The following is a 26,671-nucleotide window of genomic DNA, read 5'->3' on the forward strand; positions in this document are numbered from 1 at the left end:
GTGCAAATGGCTAAGTACTCAACTACAAACGTAACTAAGAACATTGAACCCACCCAGAGATGCCTTGGAAGATAGGCATTTGTGTGGCAATTTGCTTCCAAAATACCACAGCCTTGCAAACCCTAGGGAGCCCAGTTCTGTTCTGCACACATGAGGTTTCTATGAGTGGAATCAACTGAACAGCAAATGGTTAAAGAAATCTTCTACAGTGTCAAGAAAAAGAATCCAGACAGTATTGCTTAGGGGTAGTGTCCAGTGGATTAGAAGGAAAGTATCTGAATTCAGCATTACCTTTCCTTCAGAAAGCTTTCCAGTTCCTTTTATTATTGTTCCAAGCATTTGGGCATGACCATGCTGCCATGTCAGGAAGAAAAATTGTAAGTGGATTGGTTGCACTTTTTTAGTGTCCACGCCATAACTTTGCTCTTCATCATCCTTGCTAGTCAGACTGTCCTTTCATTTATGCTGGTGTGATTTCTTGATTTTACCATATATAATATAATGATTTTTAAATAACAGTTTTCTTATATTTGAATAGATTTTCTGATTATGAAAGCAATGTATTTTTACTGTGTAAAGTTATAAAATTCAGAAAAGAATAAAGAAGAAAATTGAAATCACCCGTAATCATTTCAAGAGATAAAATATTAATGTGTTGGTTTATTTTCTTCTTTTTTCCCTTACATATTTAGGGGTGTTTATGACACTAACATAAGCATTTGCCTATGTATTAAAAATTCTAAAAATGCAAATTAATTTTTCTCCTCTTTTGGACATTTAGTCTGCCTCTGCTTTTTCATATTATAAATACCACCCTGATGAACAGCCTTCTGATGAATCTTCTTGTCCTCATCTTTGATTAGTTTCTTCAAATAAATTTTTGAGCATGAAATTGCTGGGTCAGAAAATGTGCACATTTATAGCTTTTGACATATTTTGTCAACACAGCTTCAGGAAATACTCTCAACAGTGTTTGCTTGTGACCTGTGTACTGGGTATAAACTCCTACACAATGAGAGATAAGAACATGCTAGGCATAGCTTCTGATACATTGTTTTAACTCAGTTAATAAAAACAGAGCAATTTTTGTTGGTTAAATTGTTTGCTACTGTGCATGCATCTTTACATTGAAATACTAGATCGTGTGTTTCATTTTCTCCCCTTATACTTGACTTTGTTTGGGGGCTACAGACCATGTCCAGCCTTCAGCCATTGGCCATGTTCGTTCTTGGAGCAACATCCCCTTTATCACCGTACCTCTCAGTCGTACCCATGGCAAGTCCTTTGCCCACCGCAGTGAGCTGAAACATGCTAAGAGAATCGTGGTGAAACTTGGAAGCGCTGTGGTGACCCGAGGGGATGAATGTGGCCTGGCACTGGGGCGCCTGGCTTCTATCGTCGAGCAGGTAATTGCCAAGATGAAAAATTCTGCTGAACTAAAATTGCAAGATTTTTACATTGTTGCCTTAGCCTTTTCAGCTTGTAAAAGTAATCCTGATTTTAGTGTAATAGTTTTGCCCAATCTATAAACTCTACTTTCCCAGTGTAGACACCAGTGGGAGATGACGTCTCATGATAAGGAAGGAGACTGCCAAGGAATAGAATTGGTTTCATGTATTTCGTTCTTCAGGCTTCTTAGTGATGAGGTGTATAACTCAGTAGTTCTTAATTCTGGCTGCATATTAGAATCCTCTGAAGAGCCTAGAGATGCCTGGGCTTCACACCAGACCATTTAATAAGTGTCTCTGGGACAGATCCCAAGCAGCTGTGGTTTTAAAGTTCCCCAGATGACTTTACTATGTAGCCAGGGTTAAATATCCTGATGAATGGATGTAAATATTGGGGTTTCTTCCTGATCTGGTGGGCTTTTTCTTTTTTAATTTAAGTTACTTGATAATCTTGCATAAATATCAGCTGTTATTGCAAAGATTTCCTAAGTTTAGATACTAGAAAACATTCACCAGACTCCAGAGAGCATACACACGTAAGGTTTTTATTTAAGAACAAAGGATACAGAGCAGCCAGAGAGAGTGCAAACAAGCATTGGCAGTGCAAGAGACATCCTGAGAGCAAGCTCCCAGGGTCATTATTTGCACGTGAACCATACTGTCTCCAGATTGAATCACCAAGATCTGTACAAGGAATTTTGGCTTTTGGAGAGCTCAAAGCAGAATTTCCCAGTGGAGTTTTTATGCAGTCGAGCCAGGCTGACAGTTTTAAACTATCAAATCAGTAAAGAAACTGACCTTGGGGGTCAACAGAATTTTGGACTTTAAACATCACATCATAATCCTACTGCCTTTATCTTGGGCAAGGGCAGGGATCAGCAAAATTTTTCTGAAAAGGACCAGTTAGTAAATATTTTAGACTTTGTGGCATAGTGCCTAAGGCATTTGACTGCTAACCAGAAGGCTGGAGGTTCAAACCCACCAGCCACTCCTCAGAAGGAAGGTTGGGCAATCTACTTCCGTAGTGATTCTGCCTCAGAAACCCAAGGAGGGGTCACTGTGAGTTGGGTTGGACTCCACGGCAGTGCATTTGGTTTTTGGTTTAGTCTCTGACTCAAGTATTAAGCAGCCATAGACACTGCATAAACAAACCATGGCTGCATTCCAATAAAATTTTATTTATAAAATCAGATAGTGGGCCATATTTGGCCTTAGGCTATAGTTTGCTAACTGCTGGCTAAAAGTGAGAACCAAACATCCAGGTGTCCCCAGAGATAGAGATTTTTCCAGTCTATCAGTAAATCATTGCTACACTCCATAACCATATTTCAGGGTTTTTAAAAAACAGCTTTCCTGAGGAGTTGGTATTGGGAAACCAACCTAAATGTGTTGGAATTTTCTTATGTTTTCTATAGTAAGCAGTTAGCAAAGTCTGCCTCCCAGATGGAGTCCATTGGGGTCAGCTCAATTTAACAAATAGTTGTCTAGGGGCTACCTTGTAGAAGGCATAAAAACTCTGTTATCTCTGTCCTTGGAGGCCAAAGAGACTTCCAAAACAATTTGGTATTATTCAAGATAATAAATATCCAAATTAGGGGGCCCGAATGTTAGTGACTGATGGGTCCAGAGATGGGAGAGTCAAATAAGTGTGGTGGTTCTTGGAGCTTCTTGCAAAGAGCTAGGACTCAGCCTGGGCCTTGTTGACTGGTAGGATTCTGTCAGCAGAGGGGAAAGGCCCCACGTGACTAAGCACATGGTGTTCCTGGGGTTGTGCTTCTGGATATGATTCCAAATGGGGACCAAAGACAGGAATGAGCATAGCATGCTAGTGGGCCAGGGAGGACAATAGAAAACAAAGGGGATGTTCTGTTTAGGTAGGGCTCTGAAGCCAGGTTGGGGAGTTGGGTTTTGTCTCAAAAGCAGATTGAAGATTTTGAGGAGAAGAGAGACTTGATGAAAACAGTGGAGAGAACCTTGTAATGGTTTGCTTAGGTTAGCAGTCCCCCTGCTAGGGACACCAATGGACCTAAGAGCTCACTAAATTAAGACAGAACTTAATATGCAGAGTCAACCGTCTTGTCCAAGAATATCCAGATCATGTTAAATGGACTCAGGAGAAGTGGCTTCCACTGGCCAAAGATGGGATGATTTGAACATCAACAAAGATAATTACAATATGAATTTAAATGTGAAATATGTTTAAATCCACAAGTTCATACTGATAATTTAAAAAAACTCATTGATCATCTCATATCTTTATGGAGGATCTAAAGGACCTTTTCATTACAGTATTTTGAAAACTGATAAATAAAGGGATAAACAAGCATTTGTCCTACCTTTTCATATACTAAATCGTTGATAAAGGAAGCTATCACTGTATGGAAGCATTCCAGCCTGTAAGTGAAGAAGGATTGATTGAATTAAAATATCAGCATTTTGCAACCCCTAATGAATTAATTGTATAGAGAAAGGATTAAACAATACCATAGGGACAGAATCAGCAAAATGCAGACTGGGAAACGCTAAAGGGTAAACATCACAGTTTCTTTAACAACAACAACAACAAAAAATTGCAAGGGGTAAAAAGTGATGGAGACGTGCCTAAGGATTGAAAGCAAGTAAAGAGATACTTCCATTAAGTGCAGTGTATAGGCTTTATGTATATTTCATTTCAAGCAGCTAAGAAAAGAGGGAGGAAATGTGAGAACTGATTGGATATTTACTATTAAGGAGTTATTGAACTTTTTTACATAATACTGGTCTCATGAATATATACATATATATGCCTTATCTTTTAGAGACTCCTATTGGAAAGGAGCTCTGGTGGGGTAGTGGATAAATCATTTGGCTGTTAACCAGAAGGTCAGTGGTTCAAACCTACCAGCTGCTCCACAGAAGGAAGTTGGGGCAATCTACTTGGATAAAGATTTACAGCCTTGGAAACCCAACGGGGGTTGCTGTGAGTCAGAATCGAATACATGGCAGTGAGTTAGGTTTTGGTATTGGAACATAGGGAGCTCTGGTGCCTATGGCATTTGACTGCCAACCAGAAGGCTGACGTTTCAAACCCACCAGCCACTCCTCAGAAGGAAGATTGGGCATTCTACTTCTGTATAGATACTGCCTCGGAAACTCAAGGAGGGGTTCCTATGAGTCGGACCAACTCAACGGCAGTGAGTTTTTTTATGGTATGCCTGGGTGGCACAAATGATTAAACGCTCAACCACTAGCCAAAAGATGAGCAATTCTAACCCACCCCAAGACATCTTGGAAGAAAGGCCTGGTGATCTTCTTCCAGAAGTCACTTTACAGCCTTGACAATCCTATGGAGCAGTTTTGTTCAGCACACTTGGGGTCTGGAATTTGCTTTAGAACAATGGTGGAGATGTATGGAGTGTATATTGGAAAGTGGCAATTTGTCCAGGAGTAAATAGTTGAAGTGATGGGTAGGTGATAGATACATGGGGATTTATAATACTGTTCTCACCACTTCTGTTATGTAAAAAACTTTATGTGACAAAATGTTGTGGGATTTTGTTGTTAAATCATGGTTTGTCACAGCTGTTTGTAAGTTCCTGAATCAGGTATTAGGGTTCAGGCATCAAGTGGATGGGTTGAGAACACTTACTCTAAGTGTATCTTGACTCTTTGCTTTCTTCATGTGTGCCCAACATAGGAAACCAAATGACCAAAGCTGGTTCCAGGGCAAAGAGATCAGAACAGTGACAGATGCTGTCTAGGCACAAGAGACCCATAGGGATCAAACATGCCCAGAAACAACCTAATCTTTCCCAGGGCAAGTCTTAGAGCCTAAGAAGCCACCTACTAAGTTTACATTGCAGTTCTTCCCTCCAGACCTCTGTTCCAGAGTTTATCTCGTAAAGCATCTAGGCCTTCTGTGTTCCAGACGCCTGCAGATACTGTCAAGTCCTATGTATCCCAAACCTGGCTTACATTGAATCCCCTTATTAAGAACTTCTGATTTTTTTGTGGAACAAAATTTCAAAGTCATTTAAAACAAAAAAATCAGGCTTACTGATCTGTTAGTGACTGGTAAAACCACCAGGTCTATGGCCCCTAGTCACCCTGTGAGCATGGAATTGAACTCCCTCCCATGGCTTCCAGACAAATAATAGACAGGCCTATAAGGTGAGCAATTACACCAGGTGGGTACACTCCTTAGAACAGTCAACCGTGGGTGGTCAGAAACGCAGCATTTGCACAGGGAGATAACTCAGAGAGCAGGACTGTGAAGGAAAGGACATAGGGAAAAGGTAACCACAAGGAGGAAATAGGAAGAGAGCTGTTATATTATGGGGATTACAGTCAGTGTCATGAAATAAAATGTGTGTGAACTGTTGAATGGAAAATGAATATGCTCTATAAACTGTCACTCAAATTACAAAAAAAAAAAAGTTAATTTTAAGTTATTTTAAAAATAAAAAAGAAACTTCTGATGTTTTGCTGCCACTTAGACAAAGCTTAGAGGCAGAAAGTAGGAATGTGTATTAGCACCAAACAGCCTAGGTGATTCTTATAGAGCCAGCCCAGGCTGGTCCACAAACCAGCATTTGGGACCCACTTAACAACAGGCTCAAATATATCAAAGATCATGGAGATGGCTCAAGACTGGGCAGTGTTGGGTTCTGTTATACATAATGTCACCATGAGTTCCAGCTGACTAGATGGCAAAAATGCATTTGTCCACCCGATCTGGGTCTCTTGTAGAGAAAGCTAGGAGATTACGCAGTGACTTGTGGTGCCTTCTCTTCCCTAAATGTCAGGTGTCAGTGCTGCAGAATCAGGGCCGGGAGATGATGCTGGTGACCAGCGGAGCAGTAGCCTTTGGCAAACAGCGCTTGCGCCATGAGATCCTACTGTCTCAGAGCGTACGGCAGGCCCTACACTCAGGGCAGAACCAGCTGAAGGAGATGGTGAGTGCTGCTTCCCCATGTCCTGTAACAGGGGTCCTCAGGCCTCCTTTCTTGTTCCTTACCTCCAACCACACCTTGTCTGATTGGTTTATTACAGGCAATTCCAGTCTTAGAAGCACGAGCCTGTGCAGCCGCCGGACAGAGTGGGCTGATGGCCTTGTATGAGGCCATGTTTACCCAGTACAGCATCTGTGCTGCCCAGGTGAGGGGCTGGGCTTCCTGGGGGGCTGTGGAGACCTGAGAGTGGGTGCTGTGGACCAAGCAGGATATGAGCAGGATCCTGGCGCCAGACTACCAGGATACAGTCTTGGCTTCACAACACTTGCTGGTTGGTAGAACTGAAGAAGATCTTTAACCTATTTGTGCCTTAGTTGCCTCATGTAAGCAAGGGAATAATGTCAGTACCTACCTCAGGGCTTTGGGCTCAATTAGAAAGTAGATGAAGGAAAAAGCGTTTAGTGTAGTGTCTGGTACATAGTGCATTCTCAGTAAGTGTTAGTTCTTATTGTAACTCTTAGAACTATAAACCTAATACTTATCCTAAACACAGAAAAGTCAGATGTCTGTTTCTTTGGCGTCTGTAATCTCCAGCATCTTCCTTCTCTTTGTACCTGGTTTCCTTATGCAATAGGCATCTATTGAGCCTTGAAGGTAAAGAGGAATGCTATTATGTTTGGCTTCTTTTTCATTCATTCTACAGATATTTATTGAGCACCTACAGTGTACCAAACAGTATGCTAGGTGTTGAAGACAGTGGTGAACGAATCAGACCTGGTTCTTTTTCTCGTGGAACATTAAAAATGTTTAGCAGTGACCCCTGAGTGTTCTAGAATCTTCTTTCTACATTATGTATTTTTTACCTACATTTTCTGAATTTTCTTTTTCATTTAGGGTTTTAATCATCTGTACAACTAAAAAAACCAAACCAAACCCACTGCCATGGAGTCAGGTCTGACTCATAGCGACCCCTCCTTGGGCTTCCAAGGCGATATCACTACGGAAGTAGATTGCCTACCCTTCCTTCTGGAAAAATATGGAACGCTTCACTAATTTGCGTGTCATCTAAATATCAGTCACTTCACTGAACAACCGAAAAATCTAACTTCTGTTTCTTCATTTTCACCATTGTCATCCTCAGTGATGCTTTGGTATTTTACCAGCGTGTCCTTGAGAAACTGGTTGAAACAGAAAACCATGAACTTGCCCCATTATTTCCTGTGGAACCCATTCCCTGTAATGTTAGATTTTCTGTGTTGGCATAAATGCAATAGAAATCCAAATCTTTGTCATTCTTCTTTCGTATCACCTCTCTCTTCTCCAAAACCAATGACAGTTTTAGTCTTTAATTTTCAACAATTGCTTGGAGCCAGATTAGCTGACTCTGCCTGAAGACTGGAGAGCCCTGGCCGCCTTCACACCTTCTGTGTCTCGGGTCCCAAAATGTGAGGGTCCTATGGGCACATCCTGTTCTTGAAGAAAGCTGCATCTGTTTTAAGAACAACATGAACCCTAGTTTCCAATAGCCAGAGCAGTTGTTGTTGTTATGTGCCATTGAGTCAGACCCGACTCATAGCGACCCCTCCTTGGGTTTCCAAGGCAGTATCACTACGGAAGGAGATTGCCCAACCTACCTTCCGAGGAGTGGCTGGTGGGTTTGAACTGCCAGCCTTCTGGTTAGCAGTCAAGTGCCTTAGGCACTGCACCACCAGAGCTCCTTTTTTTTTTGTTTGTGTGTATCAGCCATTGTCTCTGACAATGAATGTATAAGAACTCTGCTACCAACAATTTCCTGCATGCACCAATCCATGGGTCTCTTTCTTTCACACTTAGGCTCTTCCTGGATGATTTTATCTATAGGAAGTCTCTGCCCTTTGCACCTTTTCTTGTGGTTCCTTATTTTCCTTAATAATCTTTTATAAAAGACCATTATTGTTGGCTTTTGGAAATCCCCAGTGAGTTGTTGGCCAGCTTAAAGACATAAACAAGTATAATAACTTACATTCTTCATAGAAATGAAACTAATTTGTGTCTTTAGAGATTGCCCTTCTCAAAGCATAAATTTTTCTGTCTGGGTGCTCTGTCTCCTACCTTTGTGGCCAGATCTCTATCCGTTGTTTGTTGAAAGGTGTTTTCACTGGACCTTTAGACCCCCTGCCTACGTTTACTGCAAAGATGTGTTTGCTTTTGTTACTGGACCTTTTACCATCATGACTAGAATCTATATGTTCAGTGTTGTCTTAGACCTATTTCCTACAGAGTAAATGTGTCTAAAAAGGAGCCCATGACCTTTTCTGACAATAAGTTCCATTCCATCTTCCTCTAAACTACCAACATTTTTATTCTCCATCCCAGGGCCCAACATCCCAGAGTTACTTAAAGTTTTTGTTAACTCAACGTGGAAATTATTTCCCTCAGTCATGCTACCTCTGTGTCTTCCTCACCCCCAATTTATCAGTTATTAAGTCTGATATTTTATCTTTCATAATGCTGTTTTCTTCTCAGTAACCATAATAGAGCCTAGTGCAGGCCTTAACCACGCCCACATTGTTTGTTCCTGACCGCCTCTCTTCAGCCAGTCCTACAGAGCAGGAATCCTTTCCTTAAGCATCACAGAGATTACGCTGAAGCATCCATTCATGAGCTTCAAGAATTCTTACCTATAGCTTTTTTTTGTCATCATCCCCATTTAATTTTCTCTCCTGCTACACGTTGCCCAATACTCTTGATTCAAGCAAAAAAGCAGAGCTATTTACCACTCCCATGCCCAGCGCTTCCTTCAACCTTTGAGCCGTTTATGCTGATCCCTTCCTCTGAACTAAGTTATGTTTAACCCTTCCTTTAGCTTGTGACTCAAGACTCATATCCATCAACCCCCTCGGATGAGTCTCACATCCTCAAACACTGTCTTTGTTAACTCTGATAGTGGTCTGCTTCAGAGCAAGAGCAGTGACAATGTGGCCCTGCACCATTTTGTTTAATACATTTTCAGGATAAAGCATTTGCTCACTCACTTACCGAATATTTAAGTGTCTCTGATGGCTGGGCCTTGAATTAGATGCTACAATACAGAGATATTTTAGACATAGACAGTCACTGATTCTTGCAATACTCCTCAAAAGTAGACACATTAATTTTCTTCTTTTTTGCAAGTAGTTAAGATTTGGTAGCTGTATAAAGGTTAAGGTACTTTAACATCCTTAAAGCATTTTTTATTTTTTGGATCTCTAAAAGAATTGGATAAATCCAAAGAATTGGATAAACATCCAAAGATATGTATTCCGTTCCTATCTGTATGGAAGCCCAGAAGCCTAAATTTTGACACACACACACACTCTCTCTCTCTCAGCATCTTTTGTATGCTATTCCTAGGATATTCACCATTTACCAACCCTGTTCCTGCATTTTTGGTCTGTTTAATCTTTTTAGATTTTGGTGACCAATCTGGATTTCCATGATGAGCAAAAGCGCCGGAACCTCAATGGGACACTTCATGAACTTCTCCGAATGAACATTGTCCCCATTGTCAACACAAATGATGCTGTTGTCCCCCCAGCTGAGCCCAATAGTGATCTCCAGGGGGTAAATGTGGGTAAAGTATCCCTAAGGGTTTAGCATGCTGGAGCCACTAATGCGGTGCTGGGCTGCATGTACTAACACCAGGAGTTGGGCATAAACAGGATGGTGAAATCAGGAGAGAAGCTGGCATCATTGAACAGTGGCTGTGTAAGCTCTTCTGAAGTCGGGGGGATGCATTTAAAAGGGTGAGGTGCTGTAATGCTTTAGGATGGTGCTACTATGGGCATGGCTTGTACATAGCAGTGGGCAGGCAAAAGGCTGCATGTTTGGAGGAGGGGTTGTGGTGGGCATTGTGCTTTGCAGGTCTCAAAATGCTGCCGTCCACTTACTCAGAGTCACTAGTTTTGCCTGCTGGAGGCTAGCTAGATTCTTCTGTGAATTTCTTTTTGGATTGCATAGCTCACTTAACTTACGACTTTTTACCTGCATTCCAGGTCATTAGTGTTAAAGATAATGATAGCCTGGCTGCCCGTCTGGCTGTGGAAATGAAAACTGACCTCTTGATTGTTCTTTCAGATGTAGAAGGTACAAAGTAATGCTTTTTCTTTTATATGCTACATGTGTTGGCATGTGAGTTCCCCTCCTTGTTTGAGTGCTATAGATCTTTTCTTTGCTATGGACCATTATTAATTTCTGAGACATATGATCTTACAAAGAGTTTTTATGACTCAAAAGAATGTGGGCGAGTCTTCAGCACTTTGAATGCCGAAACCTTATTTCTAGACCCTGTCTAGTTTTGGTTTTGTTTTTTAAGTAATAGGTTCATTGAGATACAATTCACATACTATACAATTCACCTATTTAAAGTGTTCAGTGATTTTCAGTGTATTCACAGAGTTGCAGAAACATCTCCCTGTCAGTTTTAGAATATTTTCCCAACAAGAAACTACCCATAGCAGTCACTGCCCACTAGGCAATCATCAGTCTAGTTTCTCTCTCTATGATTTCCCTATTCTGGCATTTTGTATAAAAGGTCATATTATATATGCTCCTTTGTGACTGGCTTCTTTGACTCAGCATAAGATTTTCAAGATCCATTTTTTAGCATGAATCCATACTCTATTTTTATCGCTGACTAATATTCCATTGTACTCCATTGTGTTTATTCATTCATCAGTTGGTGGCCATTTGGTATGTTTCCACTTTAGGTTATTGTGAATAAAGCTGCTATGAACATCTGTGTACAAGATTTTATGTGGACATACTTTTTTTTTTTTTTTTCACCTGAGAGTGGAACTGCTGGGTCATATAGTAACTACATTTTGCCTTTTTGAGGATCTGCCAGACTTTTTCAGTGTGGCTATATCATTTGACATTTCTACCAGCAGTGTTTGAGGGTTCTGTTTTCTCCACACCCTTGCCAACACTTGTTATTATCTGCCTCTAAATTTTAGCCATCCTCATGGGTGTGAAGTAATATCTCATTGTGGTTTTGATCACTTTCAGTTTTTAATGTAAATCATAGGACATATTTTAAATTGGAACCACTGCAGAAATCCAGGCTGTATTGCCACAGTGGCCTTATATACAGTATTATTCTGTTGTTCCCTGTGTTCACTTCCTCATGGAGAGGACCCACTGGCCTCCAGTTCAACTTTTCATTCATTCCTCACTTTCTTAAGCTGTTCCATATCACAGTTCTACACATAAAGAATATGGTAAGTGTGTCCAAAATAGGCCAAACCTCAGGATCCAAAAAGTCCCCCATTATATTCCCAGGAAAACCTTCCTTGATTTCCAGCCCACACCCAGGGTAGATTAACATGGCATGGCTTGTCTGCCGTTTCATAAGAAGTAAGGGCCACGAGCTCCCTAGATCAGGTAGGGACAGATATCAATGAATGAATCTATCTTCTGCCCATATGGAAAATCAGAGATGTCATACCTGTATGTCAGTATCTTTACCTCTGAGAAGTCTTGTTGTTGTTGTTGTTATTTGCCATCGAGTCGGCCCCGACTCATAGCGACCCCTCCTTGGGTTTCCGAGGCAGTATCACTACGGAAGTAGGATTGCCCAACCTTCCTTCCGAGGAGTGGCTGGTGGGTGTGAACCGCCAGCCTTCTGGTTAGCAGTCAAGTGCCTTAGCCACTATGCTACCAGAGCTGAGAAGTCTTAGTACCATGTTTATTCACTGTAACAAGTTTCAGAACAGTAACCCTGAAGAAGAAGGCATTTCAGTTAACAGATTTTTACTGGATTCCTCATATGTGCCAATATTGTACTGAGTGCTTTACAGATGTCACTGAATTTAATTCTTATGGCATTTCTACAAAGTGAGTAAGTTAACCCAATGCATGAAGAAATTAAGTTCAGATCAGCTAAATGGTATATACAAAGTCATGTGCTAGCATAGTGCCTAAGGCATTTGACTGCTAAGCAGAAGGTTGGTGGTTCAAACCTACTAGCCACTATGTGAAAGGAACACACACAGGACAATCTACTTCCGTAAAGATTGACTGCCTCGGAAACCCAAAGGGGGTCTCTGTGAGTCAGAATTGACTTGATGGCATTGAGTTTGTTTTTTGTTATTGTTGTATGTTTTTTTTTTTTCCCAGTAAATTCTAGTTTGAATGTGGCTTTGAACACTAACATTGGTCACTAGCAGGCTTGTGCTTTTACTGTGATTTATTAGTTATCCACTGCATGTTGATTTCTAGAATAACATCAGAATTTTAAGTGTGTTCTTGCTGGGTTTGAGACACTATTATAAGGGAAAAAGAGGAGTAGGCAGAATGTCTGCATGCTGGGAGCCCTTCCATGTCTCTGGGGAAGTTTTGGTTTGGCCTTGTCCTGCGCACTATGTGAAAGAGCCTTACATTTCAAGCCTGTGGTCTCATAGCATTGAAGCTTCTGGGAGGAACCTGACCCTCAGTCCTTAGAGAGCTGTGGGTACTGGCTTGAGGTAGACAGAGATTTTGAGAGGTTATTCTTCTTCCTGTAATTGCTGATGTCAGTTTGCACTGCTTTGTTCTCTACTGGACACTGGTTGCCTCCTTCCCCATATTCTTTTACTCCCCCAGAGAGGTTGTATATAGCAGGATTGTTTGGAAGATTTAGAATGGAGGGGATGGATATATTGCAGTGCAGGTCAAGCAGTAACATAAAACCAAGTGTAAGACATCACTGCCCAAAATGTCCTTCAGCCAGTCCTCACCCACGAGGATTGTCTCCCTGTCTGTGTCTCACTTAGATCTTGACTTCATTTCCTCAAGCCCCTCCTCCCCTTCTTTTTCCCTTCCAGGTCTCCTGCTTTCTCTTTTTCAAAGCAAAATTGTGAGTTTTTCATCTTGAGTTGTATGCATATAACATTTCATGTTACCCTGTTTTCTGTCACTGTAGTCATTTATAAAAGGAACATATTCTTGATGGTGGTAAATCCAGACTGAATGCAAGAGTCATGCGCTCTCCTGCTGACTCAGTGTAACCTTCACAGCGACTCGCCCATAAAACGGGGAGTCTCAATTACTGGCTGTTTCAAAGGGTACCGTGAGAGTTAATGAGTATCTGTGTCACATTTCATTTTTCTTGGAAAGAGTCCCATTAAGCCGTATGTGGCTACTGCACTGTTTCTTCAATAGCTCCTTGTCTGTTTCAGTAGTCCCAGGGACCATGGGCCGGGCTAATATCATTTGTGCCAAGGAAATGGCTGTGCTCTGATGAGGAAAAACATAAATCTATAAGGCCAGGTTATGTAAGTGTGTGGGGTGAGGTGAGCTGTTCCAGAGCTGGTTTTTAGTGTGGGTGCACTCCACTGGTCCCTGTCCTGTTTAGAGCTATTGGTAAGGCAGCATTCAGCTGCAGGGGAAAGTGCAGAGTAGTTGGCAGGAGCCCATGGAGGCCTCTCCCGGGGCACACTCCCTCCATTAAAGCAGTATCACTGATTCTGGTCTTCTCTTTTAGGCCTGTTTGACAGCCCTCCAGGGTCAGATGATGCAAAGCTCATTGATATCTTCTATCCTGGAGATCAGCAGTCTGTGACGTTTGGAACCAAGTCTAGAGTGGGAATGGGTGGCATGGAAGCCAAGGTAAGACCCAGATGCCTTAACTGCCTGTAACAAGTGTAAAGCCATAGCAATAGTTTGTCCCTTTTCTTTTTGTAATTGGGTGATAGTTAAGAGAGATACACTTAAATATGTACATATTTAAATACAGGTTTGTTGTTGTTGTTGTTAAGTGCCGTCGAGTCGTTTCCGACTCATAGCGACCCCGTGCACAGCAGAACGAAACACTGCCCGATCCCGCACCAGCCCCACAATCCCTGCTATACTCGAGCCCATCATCGCAGCCACTGTATCAATCCATCTCGTTGAAGGCCTCCCCCTCTTTCGTCGACCCTCCACCCTACCAAGCATGACATCCTTCTCCAGGGAATGGTCCCTTCTTACAACATGACCAAAATAGGTGAGACGAAGTCTGGCCATTCTTGCTTCCAAGGAGCATTCTGGCTGCACTTCCTCCAGGACAGATCTGTTAGTTCTTTTAGCAGTCCATGGTACTTTCAGCATTCTTCGCCAGCACCACAACTTAAAAGCATCAACTCTTCTTCGGTCTTCCCTATTCATTGTCCAGCTCTCACATGCATACAAGGTGATTGGAAATATCATGGCTTGTGTCAGGCGCACCTTAGTCCTCAAGGAGATATCCTTGCTCCTCAGCACTTGAAACAGTTCCTTCGCAGTTGACTTTCCCAATGCTACACGTCGTCTAATGTCCTGACTGCTGCTTCCGTTGGCATCGATTGTAGAACCAAGCAATGTGAATTCCTTGACAACCTCAATCTTCTCTCCATTGATTGTGATGCTGCTCATTGGTCCAGTTGTGAGGATTTTTGTTTTCTTTATGTTGAGATGTAATCCATACTGCAGACTGTATTCTTCAACCTTCATCAGTAGGTGCCTTAAGTCATCCTCACTTTCAGCAAGCAAAGTTGTATCGTCTGCATATCTCAGGTTGTTAATGATTCTTCCTCCAATCCCGATACCACGTTTTTCTTCATATAGTCCAGCTTCTCGGATTATTTGCTCAGCATATAGATTGAATAAGTGTGGAGAAAGAATACAACCCTGACGCACTCCCTTCTTGATTTTAAACCATGTAGTGTCCCCTTGTTCTGTTTGAACGACAGCCTCCTGGTCAAGGTACAGATTCCTCATGAGTACAATCAAGTGCTCAGGGATTCCCATTCTTCTCAATGTTATCCATAATTTGTCATGATCCACACAATCAAAGGCCTTTGCATAGTCAATAAAACACAAGTAAACCTCTTTCTGGTATTCTTTGCCTTGAGCCAAGATCCATCTGACAACAGCTATGATATCCCTTGTTCCACATCCTCTTCTGAATCCGGCTTGAACCTCTGGAAGTTCTCTGTCAATATACTGCTGCAAACGTTTCTGAATTATCTTCAGTAATATCTTACTTGCATGTGATATTAGTGATATTGTTCTATAATTTCTACATTCTGTGGGATCACCTTTCTTTGGAATGGGCACAAATATGGATCTCTTCCAGTCAGTTGGCCAGGTAGCTGTCCTCCAAATCTCTTGGCATAACTGAGTGAGCGCCTCCAATGGGGCATCTGTTTGTTGAAATATCTCAATCGGTATGCCATCAATTCCCGGAGCCTTGTTCTTCGCCAGTTCTTTCATTGCAGCTTTGACTTCTTCCTTCATTACCATTGGTTCTAGATCATATGCCACTTCTTACTGAGTATTATATACTTACATTTAATCATGTTTGAATATGTATTCTTTTTATTAATAAACTGTGTGTTCACTTAAGGGTAAGGCCTGTATATTGTTCACAATTTGTAAATCCTCTAATGTCAGCAGCTCTGATATTTCTTAATAGAATCTTTAAAAAAAAATTTCCTCCCTGTTAGTTCCAAGAAGTTGTATCTTGAAGGTACAGCATCACAAGCAGCACTGACAAAGATGAGGACAGATTGGCTGCCCAGAAAAGGGGGGGAGGGGCAGCCCAAAAGGGTATAAGGGGACAGACCTGGAAAAGGAAGTTCACAAGAGCCCCATTTAAACAAGCTAAAAGTGTTTGGATTAGCCTCAGTCAAAAACCAGCCTCAATCCTGAGATGCTTCTTGAGGCATAATAAGGAAAATGTGGAAGCTGTAAGTCCCTATACTAGAGAGTCTTGAAGTGGGAACATGCTGAGAACTGAGGATGGATTGGTTTGTCTTCAGGCAACACACATCATGATTGGACTGTGCATTGTGAGAGTATGTGATCTGTGTGTCTAAGCCATTAAAGACATTCCTCATATACTTATATTACCCAATATCAAATTTCTGTCTTTTTGAAAGTTTGAAGTACAGATGACTAGACTCTGCAGGGATCTGAGTCTCCTTTTTGGGTCTGACTTCTCTTTCTAGGTGAAGGCGGCCCTCTGGGCTTTGCAAGGTGGCACTTCTGTAGTTATTGCCAATGGAACCCATCCAAAGGTGTCTGGGCACGTCATCACAGATATTGTGGAAGGAAAGAAAGTTGGCACCTTCTTTTCAGAAGTGAAGCCTGCAGGTAAGTAGGTCTTCATAAGGTCCCATGGCCTATGGTATCCCATGGCTAGCGACACCATATTTTAGATGGGATTGAAGATTCAGCTATCATTCTGGAAACATAGAACACAACATAGAACATAAAATGGATGTGCTAATATTATGGAATATGGTATTGCCTTCAAATATTATTTGCAAAATTGGATTTGCTTTGCTTTACTTGGTAAAATTCTATCTAAGCTGTCTAGTTAGGTCTCCTCTTCAAAATCAAGGAATAGGAGGATTCATTTTCTCAAGAAACATTTATTTGCTAGACATGCTAGACACGGGGCACTGATTAGCACTAGAGATAGAAAGGTGCATAAGATACTTTATTATTTATAGTAACTGCGTTGTTGCCCATGGTTTGAATTTTGGGTAGAGTCTGCGCTCTCAGGTGTTCACGATGGGCAGAATTGCCTTATAATCTGCATTTAGAAATGCAAATAAATTGAAAAGATAAGCCAAAGTAGAATTGAAAAGAACTATAGAAGACAGAAAGTGTATTGTAGACCCCAGAAGTATAGGAAGTTGTATTTTTGCCGGAGTTATTCTTTATCATCTCGCTGGTCAAAGTGATCTCCATATGCAAAATAAGTATCCAAGACACGAGCATTCTCTCTGCATGTGAGGAGCATGTGCACGTGCTGGGATCGTGAGAAGGAACTACACTGATCAAGGTCTGAGGTTTACAAATGTTCTCACAGGTCCTACCATCGAACAGCAGGGAGAGATGGCTCGATCTGGAGGGCGGACGTTGGCCACTTTAGAACCTGAGCAGGTAATAACCTCCTGTCATAGTTTTATTACAGTTTTCAGAGTGAGTCACGCTGTGCTGACAGATCCAGTGTGAGCAATTTAGCGCAACAACCCAGTCTGCTAACTCCCCTTAACCCCTTGTGTTCCACTGAGCTCTCCAGAGTTACAAGACTGATTCAAATATGCTGTACCTTTTTTCTTCTGTTAAATTTTATTTTCCCTTACCCTAGCCTGTTGCAAATCACCTAACTTAACCTGTAAGATGGACGCTCGCAAGCCCCGCCCCGCCTGCGTGAATTAGTCTCAGCAGCAGATATGTGAGGCTGCAACAGTGAAGAGGTTAGGATTGAAGCTGGGCTCTTGCTTCCCAAGAGTCGTGATGGACTTGAGATTGACGTACATAAGTTAGCCACAAGCAGAGAAAGGACAGGACAGGAGAAGCCTAGTTTCTCTTTCTCAAACTGCTTTCTTCTACTCCTTCAGTAATCACACACTAATTTGCTGCATTTCCTAATCTAGGTGGGTGAGGATTAGTGTCTCCTCAAATGCCCAGGACTTGACCTTCCCCTTTGGTGGATGTTAAACAAATGATCCTCAAGAAAGAAAAACTACATGCAGAAATGTACCTGGGACATAAACTATGCAGTGAGGGATATTAAATACGTGAGGATATGTGCATCCTGCTCATTCAGAGTACTGGCCCCTGGCCCCTGGCCAGACTGTAATTCGCCATCCCCCTACCCCTCACTGGGCCATGGTTTGCTAATTTCAGTGATTAGGAATGGAAAAAGAGGAGGAAAACTAAGAAAAACTGAGGGGAGTAGTGGTGGGACATGAAGGCTATGAAGGAAGAAGATTTCAGTCCATCACGACCTTGGATTTAGGAACAAGGTCTGTCACTCTCAGAAGAGCAGGTTTAAAAAAAGTGTGTGTGCATTCTTCTTGGATTAGCATGTTTGTGTCTTTGTTTAATAGTTTGCCTTTCCTCCTAGAGAGCAGAAATTATCCATCATCTGGCTGATCTCTTGACGGACCAGCGTGATGAGATCCTGCTAGCCAACAAAAAAGACTTGGAGGAGGCAGAGGGTAAAGATGGTCAGGCTATTTAGAGTCATTGTCATGAAGGTGTTTTATTTTGTTTTCACTAATAATTCTTATGTCACAGTCTGCCAAAAGATGGAAGAAATTGTGTGTTATGCAACATTTTTATTAAGAGTGTGTGACTAGTATTATTTTCAAATTATACATACACCCCAACCCCTGCATTCTAATACAAACCCCCAAAAGGGCTTCCTCCATTTCCCACAAGTCCTGAGCATGGTTACTATGGCAGTTTCAGGACCAAAAAAACCAAAAAGGTTGAGAACCCCACAATTTAGGACATTGGGCTGTTAGCAGCTAGTGTTTGTTGAGCCCTTTCTCTTCACAACATAGTGCCTGTGAGATGGTTGTCATTGTGAGTTGCTGTTGCATCAGTTCCGACTCACGTCAGCCTGGTGTGTGCAGAGCAGAACTGCCCTGTAGGGTTTTCAAGGCTGTGACCTTTTGGAAGCAGATTGCTAAGCTTGCCTTCTGAGAGCCTCTGGATGGGTTCGAACCGCCAGTGTTTCAGCTAGTAGTCAGTCATTGAACCATTTGTACCACCCGGGGCCTCCATCTGTGAGGTAGGTACTATCACTACTCTAATTTTACAGATGAGGAAATAAAGCTCAAAGAAGTTACCACTTACCCATATGGCCAGTGATGAGCCAGGGACTCAAACCTGGATGGATTGTGCATTTAAAAGAGTTGTAGAAATAGTTTGTGCAGCATGTAATGAAAGATAACTTGTCTCTTGAGTTAATTATTAACTAGTATGATGCCTGCCCAGAGTTAGAGGAAGGTGCCATATGAAAGTCTGTGAGGTGCTAATGATAGTGTGAGTGAGATGGCTGAACTCACATCAAGGCAACTAACTATGTAGAGGCAGGTAGGCCCTCAGTTATTGTCTCTGTTCCTAGTTCCAACTTAAAATTTCTTTTCTATTGAATAAACGTGCCTTAAATATCCAGGTTAAACATCCAGTGTTTTCCAAAGAAGGGTTGCAAGGCTTCATTGGAACCTTGTAAGGCTCACTGAAATTACTTTCATTCCTTAAAACATTTTTGCAACAGTTGATTTGGAACTTCCTTTAGACTTTAGAGCTAGTCTTGAATTTTTGCAGTATTGGAAAGTCATAAAATAGAATTTCAGAAATGGAAGAAATCTTTGATACCTTATCCAGTTCTTCAAAGCGAATTGTAACCCACAGAGGTTAAAGCTGTTGCTCAAGGTCACGTGGCTAGTTACTGACAGAATGCTCTGACTTCTGATCACACTTATATTTCTCTGGAAATACACAGGGACACACAGTGAGTTTAAGAACAAAGTTCTGGGTATACACAAGCATGATAATAACCTTTAACTCAGTAATCCCGTTTCTGGGAATTTATCCTAAGGAAATATTTCAAGAGGAGAAAACAGCTCTGTATATTAAAATTCTTAGAGCAGGATTATTTATCACACTGAAAAACTAGAAACAACCTATGGGTCTAATAACATAGGTCTGGTTAAGTGCATTAAGCAGTATCAACTCAATGGAACATTTAATAGTAATTAAAATGATAATTTCTGCAACTTACCTGGTGTTAGTCAAAAAGCTAGAATGTAACCTTTAACATGCACTATTTTTAATACTTGATCAAGTGCACAGGGGAAAAAGTAAAATTAATTAGCGGATATAATTGCTTGGTGGGATGATGGATTTAATATTTTCCTTAATGTAAAGTGGGGAGCTCTGGTAGCATAGTGGCTAAGGCACTTGACTGCTAACCAGAAGGCTGGCGGTTCAAACCCACCAGCCACTCCTCGGAAGGAAGATGGGGCAATCTACTGTTGTGATGCTGCCTCGGAAACCCAAGAGAAATAAATTTCGTAATCGAACCTCTACATTAACCACAGTAAGCATTATGTGTTGCCAAATGGCTTTTCCAAGCTTGTGTACATGTATGTGTATGAAAACAAGTATAAATATGGAGAGAATTTTACCATACATGCTATTTAAGATTTTATATATGTGAACTTACCATAATTCTATTTAAATTTTTACTTCAGAAGAAAACTTCTTTTTTGCTTCTGATTATAAAAATAATTCACTCATTACAAAAATGTTAATACAGAAAGTGAAAGTAGACAGCAGCTGTCACTGTTCTTGATGCCTTCCAGGCATCTGTGTGTGCACATATTTATATGCAGTATTTTTTAAATAGTGTCATATCATATATGCAGTATTTTTTAAATAGTATCATATCATATATCCTGTTTTATAGTCTTCCTTTTCAACAAACTTTCAATATCAGTAAATACAGATACATTACTTAAATAACTGCATTGCAGCCCATTGTTTGAATTTTTAGGTTGAATCCAACATGTCACTATTACAAAAAATACCATGGTAAGATCTTGATTTATGTGCATGCTGGCTCACACAAATGAAATTTCTGGAACTGAAATTGCTGGCCTGGAGGGTATGGATGTGCACACCTTTTCATGATGATATGTAGTGGCGAAATACCCTCCAAGGAAAGCTAGGTTTTATTGACTCCCCTAAGTTCTGTGTCTGTTCCTAATGCAGTGCAATGTGTTCAGCAAAACATCAAGAAATGATGGTGGCATGGCCTGCTCAGGTCTACTGATTTTATCCTGCGTCCTTTTCAGGGAGACTTGCAGCTCCTCTGCTGAAGCGTTTGAGCCTCTCCACATCAAAACTGAACAGTCTGGCCATTGGTCTGCGGCAGATCGCAGCCTCCTCACAGGACAGCGTGGGGCGTGTTTTACGCCGGACCCGAATTGCCAAAAACTTGGAACTAGAACAAGTGACTGTCCCAATTGGAGTTCTGCTGGTGATCTTTGAGTCTCGCCCTGACTGTCTACCCCAGGTATGTGGCTAATGCTGTTGGAGTAGGAGGTTTGGAGGAAGAGGATGTTTTCAAGGTTACAGATCAATCTCCTAAAGATAATTTTCTTTTTGTTTTTAATTTTTATTGTGATTTGGGTGGAAGTTTACATACAGCAGTTCGTGCACATTTTGTCTCCTGACATTAACTACAATTCCCCACAGTATAACAGCTCTCTTCTCACTTCCTCTCCATAGTTTCCTCTTCCCTGTGTCCTTCCCTTCGATGCTCTCCTGCCCCCTGAGCCGTTTCCCTGTGCATACACTGCCCTCTGTCCGCCCATCTTTGATCTCTCCAAAGAGTGTATCTACCTGATGGAAATGTTCAGCCCATATGCCTGTCTTTTATTTGGCTGGAAGCCACAGGAATGAGTTCAATTCTGGACCTGAGGGCAGCTAGGGGCCAGAGTCTCAGGGGTTTCATCAGGCTCGTCAGACCAGCAAACCTGGTCTTCTTTTTTTTGTTTTTTTCCAATGGTTTTGAGTTTTGTTCCACATTGTTGTCGCACTCTATCCAGGTTCTCCTACATAGATCCCCCTCTGAGTGGTTGACAGTGGTAGCCAGGAACCATCTAGTTCTTCTGATCTCATGGTTATATAGGCTGAGGGTCACATGGTCTACCAGCCCTTTAGATTAATTATGCCTGAGATAATTTCTAGGACTTCATCTTCAGGTTCTTCTTTTTTTTTTTTTTTTTTATGCAAAAGCGTTCATATTTATTGTCTGTACTGCCCATGTAACTCTCTATGTCTTTCTCATCCTCAATGCTGCAATATTGGTCACTCACATTTGGTACATTGCCCTTCTCTTCACCCAAATCAACACTCATCTCTATCTATCCAACAGCATTCCCTCCCCTCCCCTCCCACCCCCGGTAACCAACAAAGAAAATGTCCTCCAATAGATAAACCTTTCCTTAGCTTTTATAATAACGGACCAATACAATATTTGTCCTTTTGTGACTGACTTATTTCACTCAGCACAATGTCCTCCAAGTTCATCCACGTTATGCGGTGTTTTGCAGATTCTACATTATTCTTTAGCGTTGCATAGTATTCCATTGTGTGAATGTACCATAGTTTGGTTATCCGTTCCTCAGTTGTTGGACATCTAGGTTGTTTCCAAGTTTTGGCTATTGTAAATAGTGCTGCAATGAACATCGGCGTGCATATATCTGGTCTTGTTATGGCTCTCACTTCTTTAGGGTATATATCTAGTAATGGGATGGCTGGGTCAAATGGTATTTGTATTTCCAACTTTTGAAGGAATCGCCATACTGCTTTCCGCAATGGTTGTACCATTTTACAGTCCCACCAGCAGTGTATGAGAGTCCCAATCTCTCCACAATTCAGGTTCTTCTTAACGTAGATCATGTTACTGATTTCTTCCAGTAATCCTAAAGTAGGTGCCATCTATCCATTTGCCATGTACTGAAGCTTATAGAAGTTAATATTCCTAACACAAGTTTACAAGGGTGGAGATGGAACCCCAGCCCAGAGCAGTCTGCTGTACCACAATGCAGAACAAACTCACAGTATCCTAGTTCACTGGCCGGCTTCATTCTCTGACCACAGAGTCTCTGCTTGCCTACTTAGGGCCATTCATTCACTAACTAACCGGCTTTGCTCATGTGGAAAACCTCCTTTATTATCAGTATCACAAATGGCTTCCTGTAGGTACATGTTTTTTAGTAAAGAGAACCTTTCAGTAGTTAATGAAAACAAGAATGCCACCCTCTTTCAGGAAGTTGACATATCACAGGTTAGTGTTCAGAAATCATGTGTTTAGCTTTTACCAAACAGCCATGCCCTGACACAGGTGACATTAGAGAGTAGCCTCCCTTATTTGGGATCATTTCTCCATTGGACTTTCCACTAGGATGATACTAGCTCTTTCTTTGCCCTGACCTAGAGTCTCAAAGGGAAATTCTGTTTAAAAGCAAAAACACAGCACCTCTCTACTGTAGTAGATAGGTGACCATCAGAGTTGAGAATGCTCCGTGGTGGTCACCCTGACATTACCTAAACCAGATTATTCACCAAAGGACTTCTATACCATTAGGGTCTGTCCTCAGCCCCTGGCTGGGGTTGATGTACCACCACCTTCTGTCCACATGCCTCTCTTACTGAAATGCCATAGTGATGACTACAAAACTGCCCTCTGCTAATAGAAATGGTTCCTAGGTCTCTGTGGGCTGTGGTCTCTCTGCTAGCTTTCATCCTTACAAGCTGCTACTTTGCAAAGGAGTTAGAGGTTTCTGCCTTAGCCAGCTGCAGCTGTAATTCCTCACCTGGGATCTCAACCATGGATGCCTTCATAGAATCCACACATCCCAAAAAGTATAAATGAAAGAATTCTGTGTGCGTATGTGTTTCTCTGGAGAAAGTTAACATCACTTTTTATAAGGAATCCATGAGCAAAACAAACAAACAAAAAAGGATTAAGTCACTAATCTGGAGATAGGGAGCTCTGGTAGCATAGTGGCTAAGACACTTGCCTGCTAACCAGACGGCTGGCGGTTCAAACCCACCAGGCCACTCCTCAGAAGGAAAGCTGGGCAATCCTACTTCTGTAGTGATACTGCCTCGGAAACCCAAGGAGGGGTCGCTATGAGTCGGGTTTGACTCGGCACATAATAACAACAACAAAAAAAAAATCTGGAGATAACATATTCAGGCAAGGCTTTTTTAGTAGTTCCTTTCACTAAGTTGGGAGCTCTGGTGGTACAATGCCTAGGCATTTGACTGCTAACCAGAAGGCTGGTGGTTCAAACCCATCAGGCACTCCTCAGAAGAAAGATTGGGCAATCTGCTTCCATAGTGATACTGACTCAGAAACCCAAGGAGGGGTTGCTATGAGTCAGATCCGACTCGATGGCAGTGAGTTTGGTTTTGGTTTATTCACTAAGTTACAAAAACAGGAAGATTCTCGTCGCAAGAGCATTCAGAAAGTTAAGCTTCAGGCTTAGGAGGGTCAGGTCAGAATCACTCTAAAAGGGTAACTAACCCTCCTCCTGAGTGGTAACTAACCTTTTCCTCCCCAGACAGGCTGGGTGCTCCTTTTCTAGTCTCTACAGAGTAACCCTTGGGCTAGCAGGAGCTCTAATCTTCTCTAGGGTCCTAGCACCAGGAATTAGGAGCTCTCAGGTCAGTTACAGGGCCAGAGTAGGATGTAACCAGAAGTACCCCCATGCCTCAGCCTGAGTCACTTATGTGTACTTCATTACAGAGATAGCTGAGGACCCTGTTTTCCACATTGGCCAAAGTAGCGGTGGAGGGTGGCACTGTAACCCTGGCTAGTTAACTCATGCCGCTTTACTAATGATGGTAACAAAGCCTCATAGTTTAGCTTGTAAGATCCATGTTGTTTTGGCTGTGGAGTCAAATTGTGAGTAACACAATGCTTAGCACAGGAAAAGCACTCAGTAAATGCTAATGTTATTGTCGCTGTTATTTTTTTCCCCTTTGATTGACTGTTCTCCCCTTGGATCTGCAGGTGGCAGCCTTGGCTATTGCAAGTGGTAATGGCTTATTACTCAAAGGCGGGAAGGAAGCCTCACATAGCAACCGGATTCTTCACCTCCTAACCCAAGAGGCCCTTTCTATCCATGGAGTCAAGGAGGCTGTACAGCTGGTAGGAGCAAGTTGGGCCCAGGGGAGCCAGGTTGGGTCTTGGAGTGTTAGGCTGCATAGGACCAGGGCACTCTGACAGGCAGGCTTGATTAAATTGGCAACAGGTTCTGAGCGCCCACTGATACCTGGCATTAGCCACTGACATTAGGCCGTTCTGCAGAGCCAGGGACTACTTGGCCCAGATGGGTCCTTGGTAGCTTAGAAAGGCCACTTGTAGACACTCTCCTGGCACTCCTGATTTATAAGAAGGTCCAGCAGACCTTTCTTCTTTGGGTCACAGGGCAGCAGGAATACCACACCAGGACTGGAAGGCCTGGGTTCTCCTCAGTAGTAAAGCAGTATGAGACCAGTCAGGTAGGATAAATTTTACCTAAGTTTGTCGTGAACCATCATAAACTCAAACTCACTGCCATCGAATCATTTCCGACTCATAGTGACCCCTCCTTGGGTTTCTGAGACAGTATCTCCACAGAGGTAGATTGCCCAATCTTCATTCCAAGGAGCAGCTGGTGGGTTTGAACCACCAGCCTTCTGGTTAGCAGTCAAATGCCTTAGGCACTATGCCACCAGAGCTCCCTATAAACCATCATGCAGCATGGAAATATGAGATCATACTGTTACCACTATTATTAAGATCACCGTTTTTTCAAGCAGACTTTGTCTCATTCTCCTCAATTGTCAAATGAGATTTATGAAATAGATAGTAATAGCCAGCATTTATTGAGCACCTGCTACATGCCAGACACTTTCATCCATTTTCTTAATTCTCATGACAACCCTATGAGGCAGATAGCATTAATTATTAGCCCCATTTACTTTAGCTTTACTTAGAGAGATAAAGTAATTCATCCAAAGTCACACAGTCTATGGTAAAGTATGGATCTGGACCTAAGCTGATTCTGGATCTTTATCTTTTTCTATTAAGGCCAAGTGGCTCCAACATTCCAGCATTTTGTTGGATGGCGGAATGTCTACAGACCTGGTGCATTACATGTTCACTAACTAGAAACTAGGTGTTTTCTTCTGGTAACCTAGTCAGTGGAAAAAGCATAGCCTTTAAAGTTTCAAATCCCAGCTCTACCACAGCCTAGTTTAGGCAAGTTTCCTCCCTTCCTCCCTTCTTGCCTCCTTTTAGTTGAGGCATACATACATACAGTAAAGTGTACAGATGTTAAGTGAGCAACTCCATGATTTTGTACATATATAGGTGCATATGGAACTAGCAGCCATGTGAAGCCAATCAATATGCCACATCCCACTCCAAGGAACTCCAAAAGGTTGGCTGTTTCAACCCACCCAGTGGCTCTTTGGGAGAAAAATCTGACAATCTGCTTCCGTAAAGGTTACAGCCTAGACCCCTGAAACTATTGCCCTTTAAACCTTAAACCAAAAATATCCCCTGAGGTCTTTTTAAAACCCAGCATTAGTTTAGCCTAACTAGTGAAAAGTATCAGACTTAAGCATTCTGCTCTTTTAAGAACTCAAAAACTCACTGCTGTTGAGTCAAATCTGACTCATAGCAACCCCTCCTTGGGTTTCCAAGGCAGTGTCTCTGTGGAAATAGATTGCCCAATCTTCCTTCCAAGGAGTGGCTGGTGGGTTTGAACCGCCAGCTTTCTGGTTAACAGTCAGATGCCTTAGGCACTACGCCACCAGAGCTCCCTTTTTAAGAACTATATGGGATCAAAGTGAGAACTTTAGAGATCAAAGTGACAACAGCAAGTCAAAAACTTACATAGGAACCTTGGAGGGCAGTGAGTTTACGTTAATGAGGGAGGAACAACTCAGAAAAGCAGGGTG

The 26,671-nt window shown here is 42.0% G+C and overlaps 1 protein-coding gene across 1 annotated transcript in view; it reads left to right on the plus strand.

Annotated features, from left to right (window-relative positions):
• ALDH18A1 (aldehyde dehydrogenase 18 family member A1) overlaps nt 1–26,671 on the plus strand; it is a 43,600-nt gene that overhangs the window by 7,981 nt on the left and 8,948 nt on the right. The window contains exons 2-12 of the mRNA XM_007940013.2: nt 1,192–1,406; nt 6,233–6,382; nt 6,480–6,584; nt 9,809–9,961; nt 10,393–10,483; nt 13,860–13,984; nt 16,345–16,489; nt 17,214–17,287; nt 18,258–18,351; nt 21,001–21,221; nt 24,735–24,872. Of these exons, the coding sequence (XP_007938204.1) occupies nt 1,192–1,406; nt 6,233–6,382; nt 6,480–6,584; nt 9,809–9,961; nt 10,393–10,483; nt 13,860–13,984; nt 16,345–16,489; nt 17,214–17,287; nt 18,258–18,351; nt 21,001–21,221; nt 24,735–24,872 (1,511 nt within the window). The remainder of the gene's footprint in view (nt 1–1,191; nt 1,407–6,232; nt 6,383–6,479; nt 6,585–9,808; nt 9,962–10,392; nt 10,484–13,859; nt 13,985–16,344; nt 16,490–17,213; nt 17,288–18,257; nt 18,352–21,000; nt 21,222–24,734; nt 24,873–26,671) is intronic.

This window comes from Orycteropus afer, unplaced genomic scaffold (genome assembly GCF_000298275.1).
Source record: "Orycteropus afer afer isolate SDZICR_OR568_19922 unplaced genomic scaffold, OryAfe1.0 scaffold00064, whole genome shotgun sequence".
Taxonomy (NCBI): Eukaryota; Metazoa; Chordata; class Mammalia; order Tubulidentata; family Orycteropodidae; genus Orycteropus; species Orycteropus afer.